A 20,688-nucleotide genomic window follows, 5' to 3' on the forward strand; every position below is an offset into this window, starting at 1 on the left:
AGGTGGGTTTCACTGACGGGAACAGTTTTAGGCACAAAGCACTGGGATCAACTGTATTCTAAAACTAAATGCCCAATAAAATCTGCATCTCAGATGTGTTCAATTTCTCACGAGAACCAGTCCATCCATCGCGAAAGTGCTTAGATTTAACGCCCGCTGTGTTCAGTCTGAGATGGACCCCAGTGCTGCCTTTATCCTTAGAGGAGATATTAAGCGCCAGATGCCATGTGCTTGTGTGTGACCCCTCGACACACAAAAAGGTCAGGTAATTGAAAGTTACAGCTTCCAGAACAGTTTTAATTCGGCTACGGAACTACAGGAGTAATTAGTATTACCGGACTCATCCAACAAGGCATAAAGGGGCCACAAGAAATGCTACAGATCTATGTGAGACCAAAGTTAGAATAAAATTGGGAATCACCACTTCAAGTCTTAAGTTCTTAGTGCAACTCCTCAACTGCAAATTTACACCCATCTCATCATTTTCATCTAATAAACAGGCTTTAAATTCTAGACAGGATACCCGAGACACACACCAGAAATAAATAAAAATCCCCTCACTCTTTCATCTCGCTCTGTTTTAAGGGATTCCGTTTAGAAAACCTAAAATGACTGGCATTCTAGAAAACGTTATAGGAAAGGGGTGATACTCAAGCTCACGCTTTTGTGATCATTTTTCCTGAGCCTGTTCCTCCAAATAACCGTGAAACACTTTACAAATATCAGTGCAGGTCTAAGAATAGGAACACGGAACAATGTGCCTTGTGAGGACAGCTCTGGGTATGCTTAATAATTAAAAAAAAATAAGTTGGAAGGACAGCATTTTTTAAAAATCTAGAATATATTATCACAATGAATATCCCATGTCTGTTTCTATCCCTGTACCCAAAGTTGAGACCCAGGGGTTCCTTAAGAACTGTCTTCAGGAGCCTTATGCAACCTTCAGGAAAGAAAGCTCTGTTTGGCCATTAAAACCGGCTCACAGCACCCCCAGTGGATGCCAGCAGAGAACTGCACTTCACACACATCAGTGGATGAGAATCCCAGAAAGGTTTGTGAAGATGGAGATTCCAGGGTCCTCCCCGCGAAATGTGATTTTTTAAAAATGTATGTGCTGACCCCAGGAATCTACTTTTTTAAACAAGCTCCTCCAGGGATTCTGATCTAAGGAGTCCGTGAACCACATCTCGGGATATACAAATTCAGAAAGTATAAACTCACTGGGGGGATCTCCCTGGTGGCGCAGTGGTTAAGAATCCGCCTGCCAATGCAGGGCACACAGGTTTGAGCCCTGGTCCGGGAAGATCCCACATGCCGCGGAGCAACTAAGCCCGTGCACCACAACTACTGAGCCTGTGCTCCAGAGCCTGCGAGCCACAGCTACTGAGCCCACGTGCCACAACTACTGAAGCCTGCGTGCCTAGAGCCCGTGCTCCACAACAAGAGAAGCCACCGCGATGAGAAGCCCGCGCACCGCAATGAAGAATAGCTCCCGCTCGCCACAACTAGAGAAAGCCCGCGCACAGCAACGAAGACCCAATGCGGCCAAAAAGTAAAAAAGAAAAAAAAAGAATATTTCTGTTTAATCTCTCTCTCTTCAAAAGTATTCTTGATTTTTCTCTTTCTCCCTCTCTCCAAACACATCACGCAGATACACACGCACACACAATTTAGCTATCTGTGTCAAAGTGATCTTTAGAAAGAGCATGTCAAGTTGTTTTGAAGTAAATTAAAATTAATTATCATTATGGAAACACTTAAAAATAGACAAAGAAACCAAACAAAACTACAAATGATAAAATTAGGCTCCTTGGCTAATGATAACAAAACCATAAATTTTTTTTTTTTTGGTCTTCAAAAATATCTGGGTAATTCTGTTTGTGCCCAATTCTGGGTTTTTTTAACATTCCTCAAGTATAAGATAACCAAACTATATTATAATATAATGTTATATAATCGATAATAATATATCAATCCTATCCACAAAGTTTGATAACAGCAAATCAGTTTGCACTATTTTGCACAAGTCAACCAAATCATTTAAGCGGTGACTTTCCATTTAAAAGACACAATATCTTAACGGAGATCTGGTCATTGGAAATGGAAAAATCAGAAGAACTCAAGCCATGCCTGAATACGCATTAAGAAACAGGAAGAGTTCCGAATTAAGAAATTTCTTTTAAGGCTAAGTACCTAAAGGGAAACCACAGTGCCTCCCCAGGTCCCCATTAAGGTGTAATCTTAAAGACTTTAAAACCCTTTTACTGCCAGAGTTCAATGAAAAGCTTGCATCGGTAAAATGTGAATCTCAGCTCTGAGGTGAAAACAGAAGCAGAAAGGATACGAGGAATTGCAAAGAGCTGAGCAAACACGTGAAATGAGGAACCCCAAGCCATCTGCCAGGGAGCCATGTAGGTCATGACGAACTGTAGCTTGTGAAGCAGGTCCCCGAGCTGAAAGCAAAAGAAGAGACAGAGATTCATCAGTGATGACAACCACAGTGACAGCTGGGTCACAGTCAAAGCGCCTGCATTAAAGTTAGGAAGGGGCAATGAGACTACTGCTTGTCCTCTTACTCGTACCTTCCTTCGTCCCATAAGCAAGGCAGCTGTTTAAGGATATTTTCAAACAGCAACAAGATGATCAGAAGTAAGGTTGTGTGGTTAATTTCACCAGGTTAATGATTTCAGCCCATAAATATGGCGTTTCTTAGAGGAACACTCACAGCTTGGTCCTTCCTTCTTCATCCTGGGTCTTTCAGAAGGAGATTCATACAAAACCCCATCGCGATGGACATCGTTCAAGTTTTTGTGTATGGATTTCAGTCTTCCTCTTCAGCCACTCTTGCTGGAGAAAATCGCCCCATACCGCTTTGTAACATTGCAAGTTACAAAGCGCTTTAGAAGCCAAGATAGGATATGCACCGTTGCATTTGCTAGACAAGCCTGCACAGGAGAAAGCTGAGTTCTGGAGAGAAGTAGTGCATGGAGAGAAGAGACCTTATGTGGCCTAAGGATGGACATGAGGGGAAACATGCTCAGTGGTTTGCGCTGGAGATCCAGACTATGAATGTGCCAAGGAGGATGGAGAGGGTCCCCGGCTGTAGACCCCTGCTTTGTGGAGAGAAGTGACTGATGGACCCCAGATGTGAAATTCTACAGCTGTCACTGCTAGGCGCAGTCAGGAAGTATCCTACCAACAAGCTTTCGGAACTTGACATTCACTCTTCATCCATAATGGAGACTTCATTTTTTTTTTTTATTGAAACATAGTTGTTTTACAAAGTTGTGTTAGTTTCAGGTGTACAGTTTAAAGTGATTCAGTTATACATATACATATATCCACTCTTTTTCAGATTCTTTTCCTGTATAGGTTATTATAAAATATTGAGTAGGGTTCCCTGTGCTACACATTAGGTCCTTATTAGTTATCTATTTTATATATAGTAGTGTGTATATGTTAATCCCAATCTCCTATCTGTTATCCCTCCACCTCCTTTGGTAAACACAAGTTTGTTTTCTATATCTGTGAGTCTGTTTCTGTTTTGTAAATAAGTTCATTTGTATCATTTTTTTTTTTTTTTAGATTCCACATATAAGTGATACCATATAATATTTGTCCTTCTCTGTCTGACTTACTTCACTTAGCATGATAATCTCTAGGTCCATCCATGTTGCTGCAAATGGCATTATTTCATTCTTTTTTATGGCTGAGTAATATTTCATAATAACAGAAACTTCAAATGGCATGATGTGTTTGTTCCTAGACGGGTTAGCATACGAGACAGTGAAATACATTCACCAGAGCCACGATGTGAAAAGAGAAAAAGATAGAATTCTTAATTAGGCTCAGTAGGTGTTACACAGAACATCAGAAGACCACAATGAAAAAAGACAAAGGCTGGAAAACGGGACCATTGAGGAACGGTTCAAGGAACCAAGGTAACTTAGCCTTTCAGTGAAAGGTCAATCTTGTAATTTTGGAACAAAAGGTGAGGTTATCCTGAACTGTTTCATGAAAGTGTCATGAGGGAAAAATGAGGTTGATCAGAATCCTCTCCAAGTCTTCCTCTCACTATTCTTGTCTCACCACATTCTCATCAATATCCTGGGTTTGGAGAATAACTTTAAACATCCTTGGACTGGCTACAGAAGATGAACCAAGGATAAATGTTCTCTCAAAGGCACAGCAAACTTGGAGTTCTTTTTTTTTTTTTTTTTTTTTTAAACTTGGAGTTCTTAAGAAGTGACTGGCATCTGGTTGTGTATAGAAGCCTGGGGTCTAGATGTGTCCACTGGGGACCCTAGTCCCAAACCTAGCAGGGAAGAATCGGAGGCAGAGAGAAGGGAAGGGAAGGGGGACAGAGAAAAAGAGAAAGAGGAGAGAGCGAGAGGGAGAGGAAAGAAATAGAGACAGTAGGGAGGATGAGGGAGTATAAAAAAAAAAAAAGAGGGGGTGAAATGGAGGAAGATGATGTGATCGGACCAGAAGAACTGTGAAGGAATGTGAATTCTGGGAAAGAAAAACAAATGGTTTTTTCCTAGTACCTTTTCACTTTCTTCCCTCTATCTCACTGACACCCACCAGAGACCTGATTTCAACTGGCTTCTGAGTTCTTTCAAAAAGGCCACTTCAGTTTTAATCCTGCGGTTGGTTTAAGCTTCTTGAACCCTGGATCTGGATGGGACTCCACAGATGCCAGTGCTTTTGGGATGCTGACAGTTGAGAGAAGAACAGTTTACTCTCTTATGTCAGCTTGAGGCTGTATCTCTTAGGTTCACATAAAGATTAGTCCTCTCCCAAACCGTGGTTTGAAAGGATACAGGTACCCCAATGTTCATAGCAGCACTGTTTACAACAGCCAAGACATGGAAGCAACCTAAATGTCCATGGACAGATGAATGGATAAAGGTGTGGTGTGTGTGTATATATATATATATATATATATGTAAAAAATATTACTCAGCCATAAAAAAGAGTGAAATAATGTCATTTGCAGCAACATGGATGGACCTAGAGATGTTCATACTACGTGAAGTAGGTCAGACAGGGAAACAAATATCATATAATATCTCTTATATGTAGAATTTTTAAAAATGATACAAATGAACTTATTTACAAAACAGAAACAGGCTCACAGACTTAGAAAACAAACTTATGGTTACCAAAGGGGAAAGTTGAGGGGGAGGGATAAATTGGGAGTTTGGGACTGACATATACACACCACTATATATGAAATAGATAACCAACAAAGACCTACTGTAGAGCACAGGGAACTCTGCCCAATATTCTGTAATAACCTAAATGGGAAAAGAATCTGAAAAAGAATAGATACATGTATCTGTATAACTGAATAATTTTGCTGTACACCTGAAACTAACACAACATTGTTAATCAACTCTACTCCAATATAAAATAAAAATTTAGAAAAATCACTCCCTACCACCTTATTTCCCACCAGTCCATAGGTGACTTGGGCAGACAGGCCTAACACAGACTCAAACTCTTTTTTTTTTTTTTTTTGCGGTACGCGGGCCTCTCCCTGTTGTGGCCTCTCCCGCTGTGGAGCACAGGCTCCGGACGCGCAGGCTCAGCGGCCATGGCTCACGGGCCCAGCTGTTCCGAGGCATGTGGGATCTTCCCGGACCGGGGCATGAACCCGCGTCCCCTGCATCGGCAGGCGGACTCTCAACCACTGTGCCACCAGGGAAGCCCTGGACTCAAACTCTTGACTCACTTCTCTTAAAAGATATGATTTCCTTTAAAGGCCAATATCATTTCCATTCATTCCCACCATTAATTCAACCAGAGGAGCAGCAAGCTAATTACAAAACAGAAGACGTTCAAACATGTGACTCTAGATTCCATGGAAAGCAGAAGTCCTGAGAAGTGGGGGTGGACTCTTTTGTATTAACTTGCTCCTTTATGCCCTAACCCAACTCTATCAGGCAAATGCCTCTGGATTTGAAATATTCTAGTCACAACACTGCTAAGAATTCTTAGTCTGCTTATTAAGAATTAGTCCTGTGACTCATGCCTAGGTGAAAATTGCCAAGCATAAGCAAGATGATCTTATGTGATTTATGACCCCCTAGTTGCCCTGAAAATGAATCACGGGTTTTGGAAAGTTACTCCTGTTGGGTTTTCAGGGTATGACTATATCCTGGGAGGCTTTTAAGCCACCTCCTGGAAAAGCTGATAAGTCGGTCCAGGCATTGCAACTACAGTCAGATAGGCAGCCCCAGGGAAAGCCTCGTCTGAAAGTTTAAAGCACTAACAAGTTAAACTTTGCTGCATTATGAGTAAATGAACATATTACCATTATTTTTTGCTTAGCACAGCGACTTGTATTTACACATAAGCAAAACCAGTAATCAGACACATGTGCTCTCATGCTCTAATTGCAGCCAAGGCCCCAGGTATCTTTGCTCTTTTCCTATGTCTCTCTTGGCCTCGTTTTTTGTTTGTTTATGAACATTGTGAAGAATAAGACACAAGCTTTGTAAAAGATGTTCAATATGTAGCTCATCAAATAGACTGTGCTGTTCTTAATCACTGAAGCCAGATCTCCCAAATGCTAGTTCTTTACATACCAATGATTCCTCCACAACTCAGTAATTTAATGATCCTCCAGGAAGCCCACCAGAAAAAGGATGTGCTGGGGATGTGCCAGATGTCAACACAGCACAGAGCATGGGTCTGAGGGCACACTGCCTGGGTTTCAATCCCAGCTGGCACCTTTCACGGAGCTGATAATAGATCCTCCCGACACTGTCATTTTGAGGATTAAGTGACTTCATCTTTGTCAAGTGCGGAGTTTAATAAATACATGTTAGGGCAGGTGGATATCTTATTTTGAGGATGTATTTGCTCGCAATCAGGAAATTCTAGGGCCCCTCCTCTAAGCAACTGAAACTTAACTAAATCCAGGACCTCTTATTTTTCAGAGGAGGAAACCAGACTCAGAGAGGCTAAGTGGGCTGCTTAGGGCACACCGTGAGTCACTGGCCCCTAAATCCAGAGGTTGAAATTCCTGGTTCTCTGCCTGGTGATAGACATTTCTACCTCCCAACCTTACCATGTCTCCTTGAGGCCAGGAGCCTTCCTGGAAGGACAGCAGCAGGAAGCAGCTGTGGAAAGGTCTCCTCTACCTATACCTTCCTGCTGACAGCAACGGGGCAGGGTCACAAGTGAGAAGGTGACAAATCGGAGCTGCCGGATTTGTCACTATCGGGGACCTCTTCTCCATGTACACAGTGATGGAGGGCTATGACCTGTCCCGGAATGCCCTTTTCAGTACAAACGCCCAACGAATGAAAGATGACACCACCCAACAAGCCCAGTGACATTCAAGTTGTCTCAACAAGGCAGGCTGCTGGGTTACCTGTGCTTCTTAAGAATGGATGGCTCCAAGAAGATTGACATGGCTGACCTATTTTATTCCTAAAAGTGGGGGGAGGTGTGCTCCACGTTAAAAGACTCAACTTCAAATTTTCCCTTTACACTTCTTCCTTCTCTTCTATGGCTAAGTCAGATGAAAAAAAAATGAAAAATTTGTGGGTATCCAAAAATTGATGTCTAAGCACAAAAGGAAGCTTAAATATTGATCATTAATGAGGAGCATTACAGGAGGCACTTTCTGTACCGTATTAGGCCATTGTGTATAAATTAATAACACATTTAAGATGAGTTAATGGAAACAACAACACTAACATTGCCACGTGCAGCATAGCACTGCACTGAAGTACTTTTAATTTTTATTTTATACTGGAGTAGAATTGATTAACAATGTTGTAATAGTTTCAGGTGCACAGCAAAGTGAATCAGCTATACATATACATGTATCTATTCTTTTTCAAATTCTTTTCCCATTTAGGTTATTACAGAGTACTGTGCAGAGTTCCCTGTGCTGTACAGTAGGTCCTTGTAGGTTATCTGTTTTATATATAGCAGTGTGTGAGTTTGGAATTGACGTGTACACATTGAAGTACTTTAAATAGAAATCCATTTCCATTAGCTATGAACTTGCATCTCCTTAGACAGTTCGAGGTCTCTGTTTTTTTGAAGCTTAACTCATCCCTAATGTTCTGCTGCTAAGATCTTAAATCTCAGCACTTTATGCCTTAACATGCCTATTAAAGCATAAAAAACTTCCCCAATTACCCAAGTATGACTATATGAGAAAAGAAAATCATTGGGGTCTTTTTCGCTGAAAACACTCGGAAAAGATGACAGGAACTCACAGTGGAATAATTCTGGCTGTTTCCCAAAGAAAGACAACATAAATACTCTCACTTCAAATGACCCTTTTTAGAAATATCTTTTCAATCAGGCCTAGACATGCTGTTGTATCTCTGCTCTAGGTAGGAAATGCAATTTCAATAAATTCACAAACTATCTTAACAGAAGTGTCACCCAATAAGGATGACCCAACACATTTCGTTGCTAATATTGATACATTCTGAAAGAAAGCACAGGCCAGCTTTTCTCTGGGGACTTCCTCCCTCCTGCCCCAATGAAATAACTCACCATTTATTGAATGCTCTTATATTGGGCATTATCTTAGGGAGCTGCCCATACGCTATTCCATTTGATTTCCATTTGATCCCCCCCCAATCCCAATCACTACCTTTTATCCTACTGCTCCAGCCTCACTAGTCTCCCAGATTAGTTCTATCATTTGCCACTTTTTTTTTTTTTTTTGCATTTTGTTGTCAAAGTCAGTGAGTTGTTTTTTTTTTTTTTCCCTTGGAAAAATATGCAACTTGTGATTATCAGTGTTTGAACTTGAAGAGGCAGGCAAGGCTGAAAGGAGTCCCAGAGACTGGCTATTGGATTAAAGGTAAATTGAGTTCAAAACGAGAGAGAACGCTGAGGGAGCAGAGACCAGAGTGCTTGGAAGGGAGGTAAACAAATGCGAAGACATTTGCAGGTTCAAGGGGGAACAAGGTGATAAATTCAGTTGGGAGCCCAGCTGAGGGATTGAAAGGTAGGAACAACAGAATTGGGGAAAACTATCAGACATTTCGATGCACGGGTAGGGATTTGGGGAGTAAAAAAAATGTTCGAGAAGGAATGGAAAAAGTAAAGCTAGTGACATTTCAAAAGTGGGATACCACTTTTTAGGGAAGGGGGAGCACTACTTTCATAGAATAACTGGTTGATAACAGCAAAGATGATAAATTTGGGGATATTAGCTTTAAAACATAAATATTCTCAAATGGGGCTGACAATATGAGTTAGAATTGTATAAGTTAAATAAACGTATTCAGGCAGTGGTTATACAATCGTATTTCAGAAGGTGAGAAATGGATTCTATCTCAATACACAATGTGTGTTGGGAGCCTGTTATATAACACACTGTTTAGCAAAGTATTGATGGGCTGCAGGGAGCATGGTAATGAGAAAGGCTACCATCCCACTGTAAAAATAACATAAATAATCTAAAAAACTGTAAGAAAATATAATTAATATTTGAATTCCAAAGAAGGAAAAATCTCTAGCAGTCAAAACCAAAGAGGGAATTTTAAATGAGAATGCTAAGTCTGAACTGACACCATGATGACCCCAAGAGGACACAGGCATGAATATGGGCTGCAGGAGCTGAGGACTTGGAGTTTAATGGACTTGAAGGGCAGCGATGCCCACCAAAGTGTGAATTAGAAAAGGCCCACCTATCAGAGCTGGGAGAAAGCACAAAAGTTTTCCTTCTGCCTGGTGTAGAGTAGATAAAAATCTATCAGTCACAACGTGCCAAAGCCATTGTAATGTAGGCGAGTGGAGTTTAAATGTAGACTATTCCAAAAGAGCAGGAACACAAAGTTGAGAGATTAATATTAAAAGTAGTGAAGGATGACAAAACTTTCTTGTATAAATCGTCTTCAGGGACACTTCCACAACCAGAATATGTAGACCTCCCAATAAACGCCGAAAAGAAAAGAAAAGAAAAAAACTGCATTTAAAGAACTTCATATGCTAATCAAATGTGCTTACTAATAATTTGAGTAACCATAAATCACTAAAGTTTTCAAACTTTAATGTGCATCAGAATCACCTGGAGAGCTTGTAAATAAAAGATTCTGGTTCCTACCTGCGGAGGTTCTGATTCAGTAAGTTTAGGATGGAGGCCAGGAATAACCTCCCACGTGATGCTGATGATGCTTCCTCCGGGGACCACACATTGAGATTCATTGCACTAAAGGACTAGAAATATAATACTCGATTTCCAAAGTACGAGAGGGAAAGAAGAGATCAAATAAAATGTATTCAATTCAATAGAAGGCAAAAAAGAAGGGGTGGGGGGACAAAGAAAAAGCATTGTAAATAGAAAGCAAAATATAATGATAGAAAAAAGTATAAACATATCAGTAATCAGAGTAACGCAAATGGATACAGTTTGTCTATTAAAATGTAGAGATTCTCAGTCTGTATTAAAAAGGAAAATTGTGCTAAATGCTTTTATAAGAAATATTAAAATGACTTAGAAAGTTTTAAGTAACAGAATGAAAAGAATATATAGCAGGTAAATCTTAATCAAAAGAAAGCTTGCTTACCTATATTAAAATTAGACAAAATAGAATTTTACCGAAAAAGGATAAAAAGCAGTACCTAATGATGAAAGTAAAGAATCACCAGAAGATAAAATAATTGGAATGTATGTACTTAACCATAAGTCTCAAAATATCTAAAGTAAAAATGGACAGAATTACAAGGGAAGATTAACAAATCGACATCATAGGGGGAGATTTTAAGACAGACATCTCAGATAAATGATGGTTTGGTTAGACTATAGATTAATAAAGATATAAAATATTTGACCAACAGAATTAACAAGCTTTATGTAAGAGATATGTGTATTAGAACCTTGCAGCCAACCAAAAGAGAAAGAATATAACTTTCAAGCATATGGACGTTTACAAGAATTGATGACTTAGTAAACCAAAAAGAAGTCTTAACTGATGCTAAGAATTGATATCATGCAAATTGCTTTGCAATCAAGTTAGAAGACAATGATAAAAAGACAGCAAAATAACAATAGCAGCAGCAACCACAAACTTTGCACTCAGATATAATAACAACAAAAACGACACTGAATTAACTAAGAATAAATGATAATCAAAATTAGGAAATGCTTTAAAACGAAAGATAATGAAAAGCAAGTAATACCAATCACAACCTGTGGGACTCAGCTAAAGCAATTTGTAGAGTAAAAGACATAGCCTTAAAATGTGCATCTTAGAAAACCTTCACAGTTTATATTGGCAGTCAATTTTTTATTACAAAAAATGAATATTGTCAGAAAAGAAAATATAGACATTCTGATCTATTAATGTAAATGCAGAACTCCTCAATAAAATATTTATGAAATGGATCTACAAATATACAAAAATAGATCATGACCAAATGTGGTTCATCATATAATTGTTTATTAGAAAAAATGTCAATGCAATTCACAAAAATAAGAAAGTAAAAAAAAAAGAAAGACCATATGATGCTCAACTGATGCAGGAATGATGCACTCACTCATAAAAATCCCTCGCAACCTAGTAATATAAAAGTTCTTCTTAAACTGCTAAAAGGTAGCAGTGCTATACTGAAGTAAACACCATATTTAATAGTAAAATGTAAAATTTCAGGACTATTCAGGCAAGATGTATCAAGCAAGATGAATCTGATTAACCTACAACAGAAAAGTGGAAACAGAACCATTAAGGGAGACTAAAATCTAAGGAAAGAGAAAGGAACCTGGGATAATAAGTTATCACCTGTGAAGTGCAATTTGGATAACTGCACTTAATAACTAAGAAGAGAAACAGGGATGGGTGTACTCAGGGGGTGTAGGCTACTCAGGCAGATGAATGCACAGCTAATAAAGGGAAAAGCAACAGGCCTGATTCTTTGATTAGCCAGCTTTATGCAGCAAAACAAATTCAGACCCCGAGGAGAACATGACAGAAAATATTAGTTAGGTTCATATTTCATAACCACTAATTAGGGTATCCATAAATGCAAATGAAGTCACCATTGCACATTTAAATTTTACAATCTACCAAGAGGTAGAAATGCACAAAAGTAAAAATCTTGTCAAGACCCCTGAGAATTGGGAATTAAATTTAATGCTGCATCTGTGTGTGTGTTTCCGCTTGTGGTAGACAGAGGGGTACTGGCTCAGGTGTGTGGGGAGGTGGGTCACTGGGGAAGGAGGCAAGGGTGGACTTCAACACAGAAGAAACAGGAGATGATAAAAGTAACCAGGGAGAGAGGGTTACCTTTTGTTCTTTAAGTATCTTGCTCAAATGGAGCCTGGAGTGAAGTGGTAGAAACAATACAGTTAATATACACATTCTGCCTTCCTTCCTTTTCAGCTCCTTAGTCCCCTCTAAATTCCTTATGTTACCTTTCATCCAATTACTGTATGTAGGATAGTCTCCCATCTTTGTTTTGGTTTTTGTTTAGCTTTCTCTTCCCTATGGGGAAAAGGCAGCTTTCTAGATTCTGTTTTTGGGGGCTTTTTCCCTCTTGAAGATTCATTATAACCCTAAGGGTGACAAATGCAGTTTTTAGGAAGAGCGTATGACAGCCAAGTTCATAAGCCTCCTATCAAGCTGCTGCTTTTACCCATGTAGCATTTTGGTAAGAGAAACAAATAATGCTGATATCTGTAGCTACGAAGCAGCTTTTTCTCCATCTTCTCTGAAGGTCCTCCTGATCGGATATCCCATCCCTCCCACACCTCCTGGATATCTACCTCATGTACTCTCCTGAGATTTTATACTTGCAAAAACATTTCATCCATCTAATACACATAGAAATAAGGTGATTCATACAGTGGTCTTCCAAATAACAGTAGCTCTCTGCTTTAAGCACCTAAACTTTTTTAATTTATTGATTTTTATACAAATATAATAATACAAACTCACTTTAAAAACACCAAATAATTCAGAATTGCTTAAATTGTAAAGTGAAAGTTCTTGTAACCCACCTCATTCTGACCTAACTTCCAGGACTTGGAATTTTCTGCACATGCACCTGTGCAATACATGCATGCGAGTGTGTGTGTGTGTGTGTGTGTGTGTGTGTGTGTGTGTGTCTGTTTTATTTAAACTGAATTAGCAATATATAGTGTTCTGAAACTTGATTTTTCTATTTCATAGATCATGGGCATTGTTCAGTGCTGGTATAAATTGCTCTCCCTCACATCTAATTAACTGCATAATATTCCATTGTTTGGCCAATCTATTGAATCATTATACTACTGATAGACATCTAGGTTGCAAAAATTAATTTAAAACCACTGCTGAAGAAAATTCCACACACTTATCTAAGAGATCATACAAAGCCAATGCAGTGGCTGTTAACACAGTGTACTCCCCTGACTTTGATCACTGGGTGGGCACATGGTCTACACTGGGACGGTCACGACATCCCCCTCTGTCCATGATAACTGATGCAGGGGTAAGCACAGTTCGTGATACAGACAACAGGTACAGGATGTTAATTCCATCAGCATTGCTATATGAAGGTGGGGCTCCTGGGAGCTATCTTGTTCCTTGTATGGAGAATGACCCCAAGCAAAATCAGGCAAAAATAAGTAGGAAAGAGAGAGTACGAAAAGGTAGTTTGCTCTGGGTATGGCCCCATCTCAAATGAGATCTACTCTCAGGCATCCCAGTTATGTAAAGCAACATAGTCCAACTTTAAGTTGAGCTTTTGTCACTTGCCATCAAAACGTTCTAATATACCAAATTTATCAAAATTTCATGTAAAATTAAAAAGTAGTTCAAAGAGCTTCTGGTTTCTCCTCTTGGACACAGAAAGCTGAAAAGAGCATTCTTCCCACCCTTACAATGAGAAAAAGCCAGACAAACTTCAAATTCATGACTGCTTTTTTAACCCATTGGAGAACTGGGCTGTAGAGAAGCCAGCTGTCCCACAATCTAAGGACAGACAAGCACCTTCAGGGAGAAAGGAGGTAAGTACTCCCTCACCTGGGGCAGACATCACCAGAAACTGGTAGGAAGAGTTTGTCCAAAAGAGCTGATGAATTTTGGTGATTGTCAAGTGTGGGCTCGTAAGACACCAGGAAGCCCCCTGGGGGCTATAGAAATTGCAGGCTCTTTCTCCCCATGCACTCCTCTGGGTGCTCACAGAAAAGGTCGGAGGGAACCCTAAGGAAGTGTCTGATGTGGTACAGACCTGAAGGAAGCAAACAGCAGACACACGGAGGAGCACAAAACTCTGCTACACCCTTTCCCCAGACCTCTCTTACGGGACACATATTTCAGTCTACAGAGGAAAGGTCAGCAAACACTGTCATCTCCCGGGCACTGGTGAAGACTCACTGCAGCTGGGGGAAGGGAACGACACAACAGCAACAAAAACCCCACTCTTGAGGAAGGGGCAGGAGTACCTGCTGGACCCAACTGCAGCTGGAGGGGGATGAGGAGAACTGAGAAGGACACAAGGACAGGGCAAAGACCTAAGACTGAGGTTTAATTAGAAAACAGAGAATGTCCTCCCCTTCCACCTTCTCCCCCTGCCACCAAGCTAACAAGTTTCAAGTGAAAAGTAAAACCAGATGCTGATAGGAGAGGGACAGGAAAGGCACAAGCACATGTGAAGAGACACAGTGAGGAGCAGCGTGGGCGTAGAGCTGAGCACTGAGCAGACATCGCTCTGGAAGCCAACTCCCAACCTAAACACAAGGTATCCCTTCAGAAATTTTGAAGTCTGTGGTACCCTGAGGGTAACCATGGCAATAACAAACCCCCAACCCGGCCCATCTCCTAACTATGTTAACTCAAACCCTGCACTGAAAATCTAGCAGAAGGAAAGGCATGCCTGGTTCCAGGCATAAAAGCTATTTGCTTTATACTCTATGACCCTCCACAAGAAGTCCAGCTTTCAACAAAACATTATGAGGCATATGAAAAGGCAAGAAAAAAAAAGACAAAGCAACAATCAGAGCTAGACTCAGATATGAAACACATGTTGGAACTATCTGACAGAAATTAAAATAACTTTGATTCATATGTTATGGGCTCTAATGGAACAGGTACACAATATGAAAGATTAGATGGAAAATTTCAGCAGGGAGGTGGAAAGTATAAAAGAAAGACTCAAATGGAAATGATAGAAATGGAAAACACACAAGAGAGATACAGAATGTTTTCAGCAGGCTTATCATACTAACACAGTTGAGGAAAGAATTAATGAACTTGAAGACAGATCAAGAAAAATGACCTAAACTGAAACACAAAGATAAAACTGAGTGAATTTAAAAAAGAAAACATTATTGAGTATCCAAGAGATATATAACAATATCAAACTAACATATGTATATTTTGAACCTCAGAAAGAGAGGACAGGACAAAGAAGTGTTTGAAGATATAATGGGCAAGAAATTTCCAAAATAATGACAGACACCAAGCCGCAGACTCAAGAAGGTCAGATAACACCAAGGAAGATAAATACCCAAACAAACAACTGAATAAACAAACAAACAACAAGAACAAAACCTACCCATCACTAGGCATATAATAATCAGATTGCTAAAAACAAAAGACAAAGAGAAAATCTTGAAGGCAGCCCCCCAAAAAGGCACATTACACAGATAAGAACAAAAGTAAAATTACAGAAGACTTTCTGTAAGCCAGAAGATGATGGAGAGACATTTTTAATGTTTTAAAAGGGGGAGGGGGCAGGAACTGTCAATATAGAATTCTATACCCAGTGAAAATATCTTTCAAAAATGAGAGAGAAATACTTTCTTGGGCAAACAAAACTGACAGAATTCATTGACAATACACCTATACTACAGAAATTGTTCAGGAAGTTCAAGCAGAAGAAAGACGTTACAGGTTGGAAATTTGGATCTACACAAAGAAATAGAGCATCAGAAATGAAAGGTGACAATAAATCATTTTTTCTTATTTTCAAATGCCCTAGGAGAGCAATTTTGCTCTAAAGCAAAAATAGTAACAGCGTATTATGTGTTTTTAGCATATGTTAAAGTATATGACAATAACACCAAGGATGCCAGGGAGGAAACTGCTGAAATTCCTTACACTAGACAAGCAATGGTATAATATAATTTGAAGGTAGATTCTGCTGAATTTAAGTTTTATATTCTTAATATAATTGCAATGACTTTTAAAAAAAGAGGCATAAATAATACGTCAGTAGAAGAAATAAAATGGAATTAAAAAGTAGTTCAAAGTTTTTCCTGCTACTCTTCCCTTTACTGCCCTAATTAGTTGCTCCTTCTGGAGAACCCATAATATTTGGCTTATAACTTCCTACTGCATGGAAAGTAGTACAGCATCCTGGTTATAAGACTAGGCTTTGGAGTTAGACCTAGGTTCTCATCCCAGCTCTGCCTCTCACTACTTGTGTGATCTTGGACAAGTTTTACTCCTGTGAGCCTTAGTTCTCTCATATGCAGAGTAACTATGGTAATGGTACCTATCTCAGAAATTGATTGTGAAGAATTGATGAAATAAGCCATGTTAGGTTTTTAGCTCAGGACCAAACATATGATAAGTGCTCGACAAATATAGATTATTTTATTTATTGCCTTATGACATTGTTTCAAAAGTAGTTTTTATGTTTTTCTCTCCCACATCTTCCATTGAAGAGTATGCTCATTGTTAGCGATACTCTATTATAGTTGTACAGTTATCTTCTAGCAGGTAAGTGATATAGGCACGTAGTGGATGTAAGTGCAGTAAGTGTTCTTCAGAAAGTGAAACAATGAGTAAAAGAAAGCCTCAAGTGTCTTACTAACTCAGCTCATAGGCTATAGTGGACATGGGGTCAATGGAATTTTTCTTGTTACTTCCTGATTCTCATTTACATGCCAGATCTTTGCAACTGCCACTGATTTTCCTGACAAAGGTGGTATTTCCCCTTTTTCTCTCAATGGATATTTTAAGATAGTAACCATCTCAGTGTCACTGACTGCCTTTCTGCAACTGAGGCAGAAGCACCATGGTTTGGTCCACTCAGAGTACTTCAACAACTGGTAGCAAAAGGAAAGAAGGAATGAGAAAGTCTATGACCTCGAAGATCTTGTCTGAAATATGAACCCCTGGTAAAGGACACTGTTTGGAATCTCCAGGTTCATGTCTGTAAATCCTGTAGAACCGGAAGCCTCCAGTCAGTGAAGGAGAGCAAATGCCAGTTGTTAGCCTTGTCAGGAAGATGTTGCCCTGGCTTGTAACCAAATCGAGCTCTGCCTTCAGGAAGTACTTTAAGGAGGGCTTCCTCATTGCTGAGAAAGGAAGGTTTTCAAATTCTTTCAGTGAAGAGGGTCTAGATTTATCACTTCTACTAAATTCCCTGAAGCCACTCATGTAGCTTTTTTTTTTTTTTTTTTGCGGTATGTGGGCCTCTCACTGTTGCGGCCTCTCCCGTTGTGGAGCACAGGCTCCAGACACACAGGCTCAGCGGCCATGGCTCACGGGCCCAGCCGCTCCGCGGCATGTGGGATCTTCCCGGACCGGGGCACGAACCCGTGTCCCCTGCATCGGCAGGCGGACTCTCAACCACTGCGCCACCAGGGAAGCCCTCATGTAGCTTTTGTGTGCCTCAAAACACACCACTGCCCCCTTCTCTGAAGATCCATCAGCAGTGGCCCTTCGATTCTACAGAGAAAGCTGTAGACTTTTTAAAAAATGAGAGCCCATAAAAACGTCTTTGACATATTAGCAGGGACACACAGGACTATGCTGCTGTTTGAACAACATGACTAAGTCCATGTATTTATTATTGTATACTTTGGCATGAGAAAAAAGGAAAAATGAAGGAAAAAGAAAAAGATATAACTCTTGCACACCAGCCTTGATGTCCTAAATGGGAAGGAAAAACAGATCCCTACTTTGAAGGCTGAGATGCAGAGAAGCTGCTAGCATTCACTTCAGGCCTCCGTCCCTTCCCAGGAGATGAGTTACAGTAACTTGCATGGTTTGAGTTAAGGGAAACCCATGGCCCTGGTATGTGGGTGTTGTCCTGGGGAGTGGAAGACAAGGAAGTTGATGAGTTAGGCTATAAATCTTGACTAAAGAACGTTCGGGGCTGTTCAGGCACTTCTCAGCTGTTACATGACACAGTTGAAAGTGGCGTCACAGCGGTGGCTACATGCCGTGAGCTGGCCAATTAGATGACATCAGCTTGTCACCACTGGGGTAGATCTGCAGCTAGAAGCAGATTGTGTTTTCCCCTCTGAGTTCCGCAAAAGGGGCTCGGCTGACTACAGAGCACCGAGCAACACGCTCACAGCGGAAGAGCCAGCTCTGCTGGCCATGCGTTAAGTCCTCCACTGTGAACGGGACAGCAGTGAGGCAGCCAAACAAGATTTATGAGAAGCCAAGAAAATCAAAACACACACCATGGAAAGCCCAAGGAGGGAACTCTAAGTGACCCGTATGCTCAATCTAAAACCATGCCTCCTCCCATGTGCTCCCCTGTCCCTGCTGTGAATCATCATCTCTCTAGGATAATAAAACATCATCCAACCACCACATCCAAGCTCAGACTTCATTTCTCACAAACCAGTTTTTCCATCTTTCAACTGAATGTAATGAATATGAATTGAATTAGGGTGACCTAATCCTAACCCTAACCCTAACCAGGACCCTGCATTTTGTTGGATGTTGCAGCAGGTGGGAAATAAATAAGCATACCCGGGGTCCCACCATTCGAGGAGTTTCCAGTCTTCTCGGCAACACAGACACACTGGAATCTGCTCTTCGTTTCTGGACAGAGTGCAGAGCCTGTGAAATGTTTCTCCTGCACCATCCTCGTGGCAGCTACAAGTGAACATGGGTCCCTGAGAGCCTGGAAGGTGTACTAGGCTCCTGTAGTGGTTTTGTGAACCTTCTGCAAGCCAGTTTTTACGCCTGGGCTTGGGAAGACTGGGAATAGGGTCAAGTTCGAGTACGGCTCTGTGAGTGAGTGACTTTGGGTAAGTTTCTAACCTGTCCATGCAAAACAGCACGACTGAACATTCCACAGAGGCTTGTTGTTTTCCTACGGTGTGCCTGGTCCTGTTCTGGAAATTAGGATGTATCAGTAAACAGACAAAGATCTCTGTCGTCATGGAACTCACAGTCTGGTGGGAGGGACAATCAAATGAAAAACAAGTCAAGAAGAGAGTATGTTAGAAGGTGATGACGGCACAGCAGAAAGGTAATACAGCGCAAGGTGAAAAGATGGGGAAGCTGGGCAGAGGGCAGAGAAGGCGCAAGTCGTAATATGAAAAGCAGGTGGTCAGGATAGGACTGACTGAGAAGGTCATATCTGAGCAAAGCCTTGAAAGAGCTGATGGAGTGAAGGAGCGAGTTTTATCTAGTAGAGAGAAAACTGTGAGACAACCTTACTGAAAGGTCCAGAATTATGAAAAAGGTCAATAAACTTGATAAGTCCATTCTTCAACTCAGTGAGGGAAAGGGACCTACAAATAAACTGAAAATGGAAAATGGAGCCTCTGTCAACATTAGTGAACCAAAAAGATAATGGAGAGATGTTACATCCACCACTTAATTTCAGGATAGCAAGAACTATCCCATATCACGACCCTGTGGAGGAGGTGGGCGCAGATGTCACCCTCCGAAAACTCAGAGGGGGCAGAGGGAAGCCATGCTAAGGTGAATGGCCCCATAGAAAATAACTTTTGCTGTCCATAATTTCCTGGCTGGAGATGCCTAAGAGCTCAATTCTTGTGTTAAGTGTCAAGCCCTGCACTTCAAACCTAGAGACGGTGGCATTAAGTAAACATTGTACTGTGGCCCTTCACATCACACATATATGGCATGTTTATTCCTGGCAAGGGCAGTGGACTAAACCTTCTAAACATAACGAGAATGGCATGTCTAAAGCCATCCACCTCTTCTAAGCTGATAAAACATTAACAGCCTGAAAGTGGTTGTGACTGCAGAATTTTTCCTTTAAATATAGCTCCACTGAAGAGCGTACTATAAAGCTCCCCCAAATACCCACATTTAAATACACTGACCTGTGGTCAATTAATATACTTGGGCATTTACAAACAGACACGGAGGGCCCACTCTATCAAGGGCACTGTGACCTCTGTGAAGCTGCCGCTATTGTTTGACCACTCCCTCCTTCTTGAAGCCATTTCTTTTCTTTCTTCCTATTTTACTGTACTTTACCTTGTCTCATGAGTCACTTTTCCTCCTCCTCTACCTGGGTCTTAAATGCTGGCCATCCTTGTTGGAAGCAATATGTCTTTTGGAAGGATTCTCTATGGAGACCCTATCATGTACATCTTGTCCACCCAACAATTCCTATCACAGGAATTGTGTTCCTGAAACACTCATGTGCACCAGCGTCTGACACTTCTGGTCTGCCCGCCCTTTCTTCCCTCTCTGACCCGCTGTCCCTATGGTGTGGTCAGACAAGAGCCAGGCCTCATTGACTAGAGGGCTTGCGTCCCTCTTGCCTAGTTCCTCAATGGACACATGACACAAAAGGAGTCAATGAGATGCTCCCCAGGACTTCGGCTAAAACCATCAGGAAAGATACTTTCTCTTCTTTCTGGGATTATTAGCTGGAGGGAGTCTATACATATAGAACCAATCTAAGAATGAAGCCAGCAGAGGAGAGAAGGAGAAATAAACACAGAAGTTCGATGCCATCGTTTAAGCCTCTGAATCATACCATCAGTTA

The 20,688-nt window shown here is 40.8% G+C and overlaps 1 protein-coding gene across 1 annotated transcript in view; it reads right to left on the reverse strand.

Moving 5' to 3' along the window:
• PCNX2 (pecanex 2) overlaps positions 1–20,688 on the reverse strand; it is a 278,237-nt gene that overhangs the window by 89,548 nt on the left and 168,001 nt on the right. The window contains exon 22 of the mRNA XM_089897420.1: positions 2,345–2,453. Coding sequence (XP_089753546.1) covers positions 2,345–2,453 — 109 coding nt within the window. The remainder of the gene's footprint in view (positions 1–2,344; positions 2,454–20,688) is intronic.

The sequence above is a fragment of the Delphinapterus leucas genome, chromosome 16, assembly GCF_059928025.1.
Source record: "Delphinapterus leucas isolate spDelLeu-1000000601 "Yukka" chromosome 16, BTC_Dleu_Yukka2, whole genome shotgun sequence".
Taxonomy (NCBI): Eukaryota; Metazoa; Chordata; class Mammalia; order Artiodactyla; family Monodontidae; genus Delphinapterus; species Delphinapterus leucas.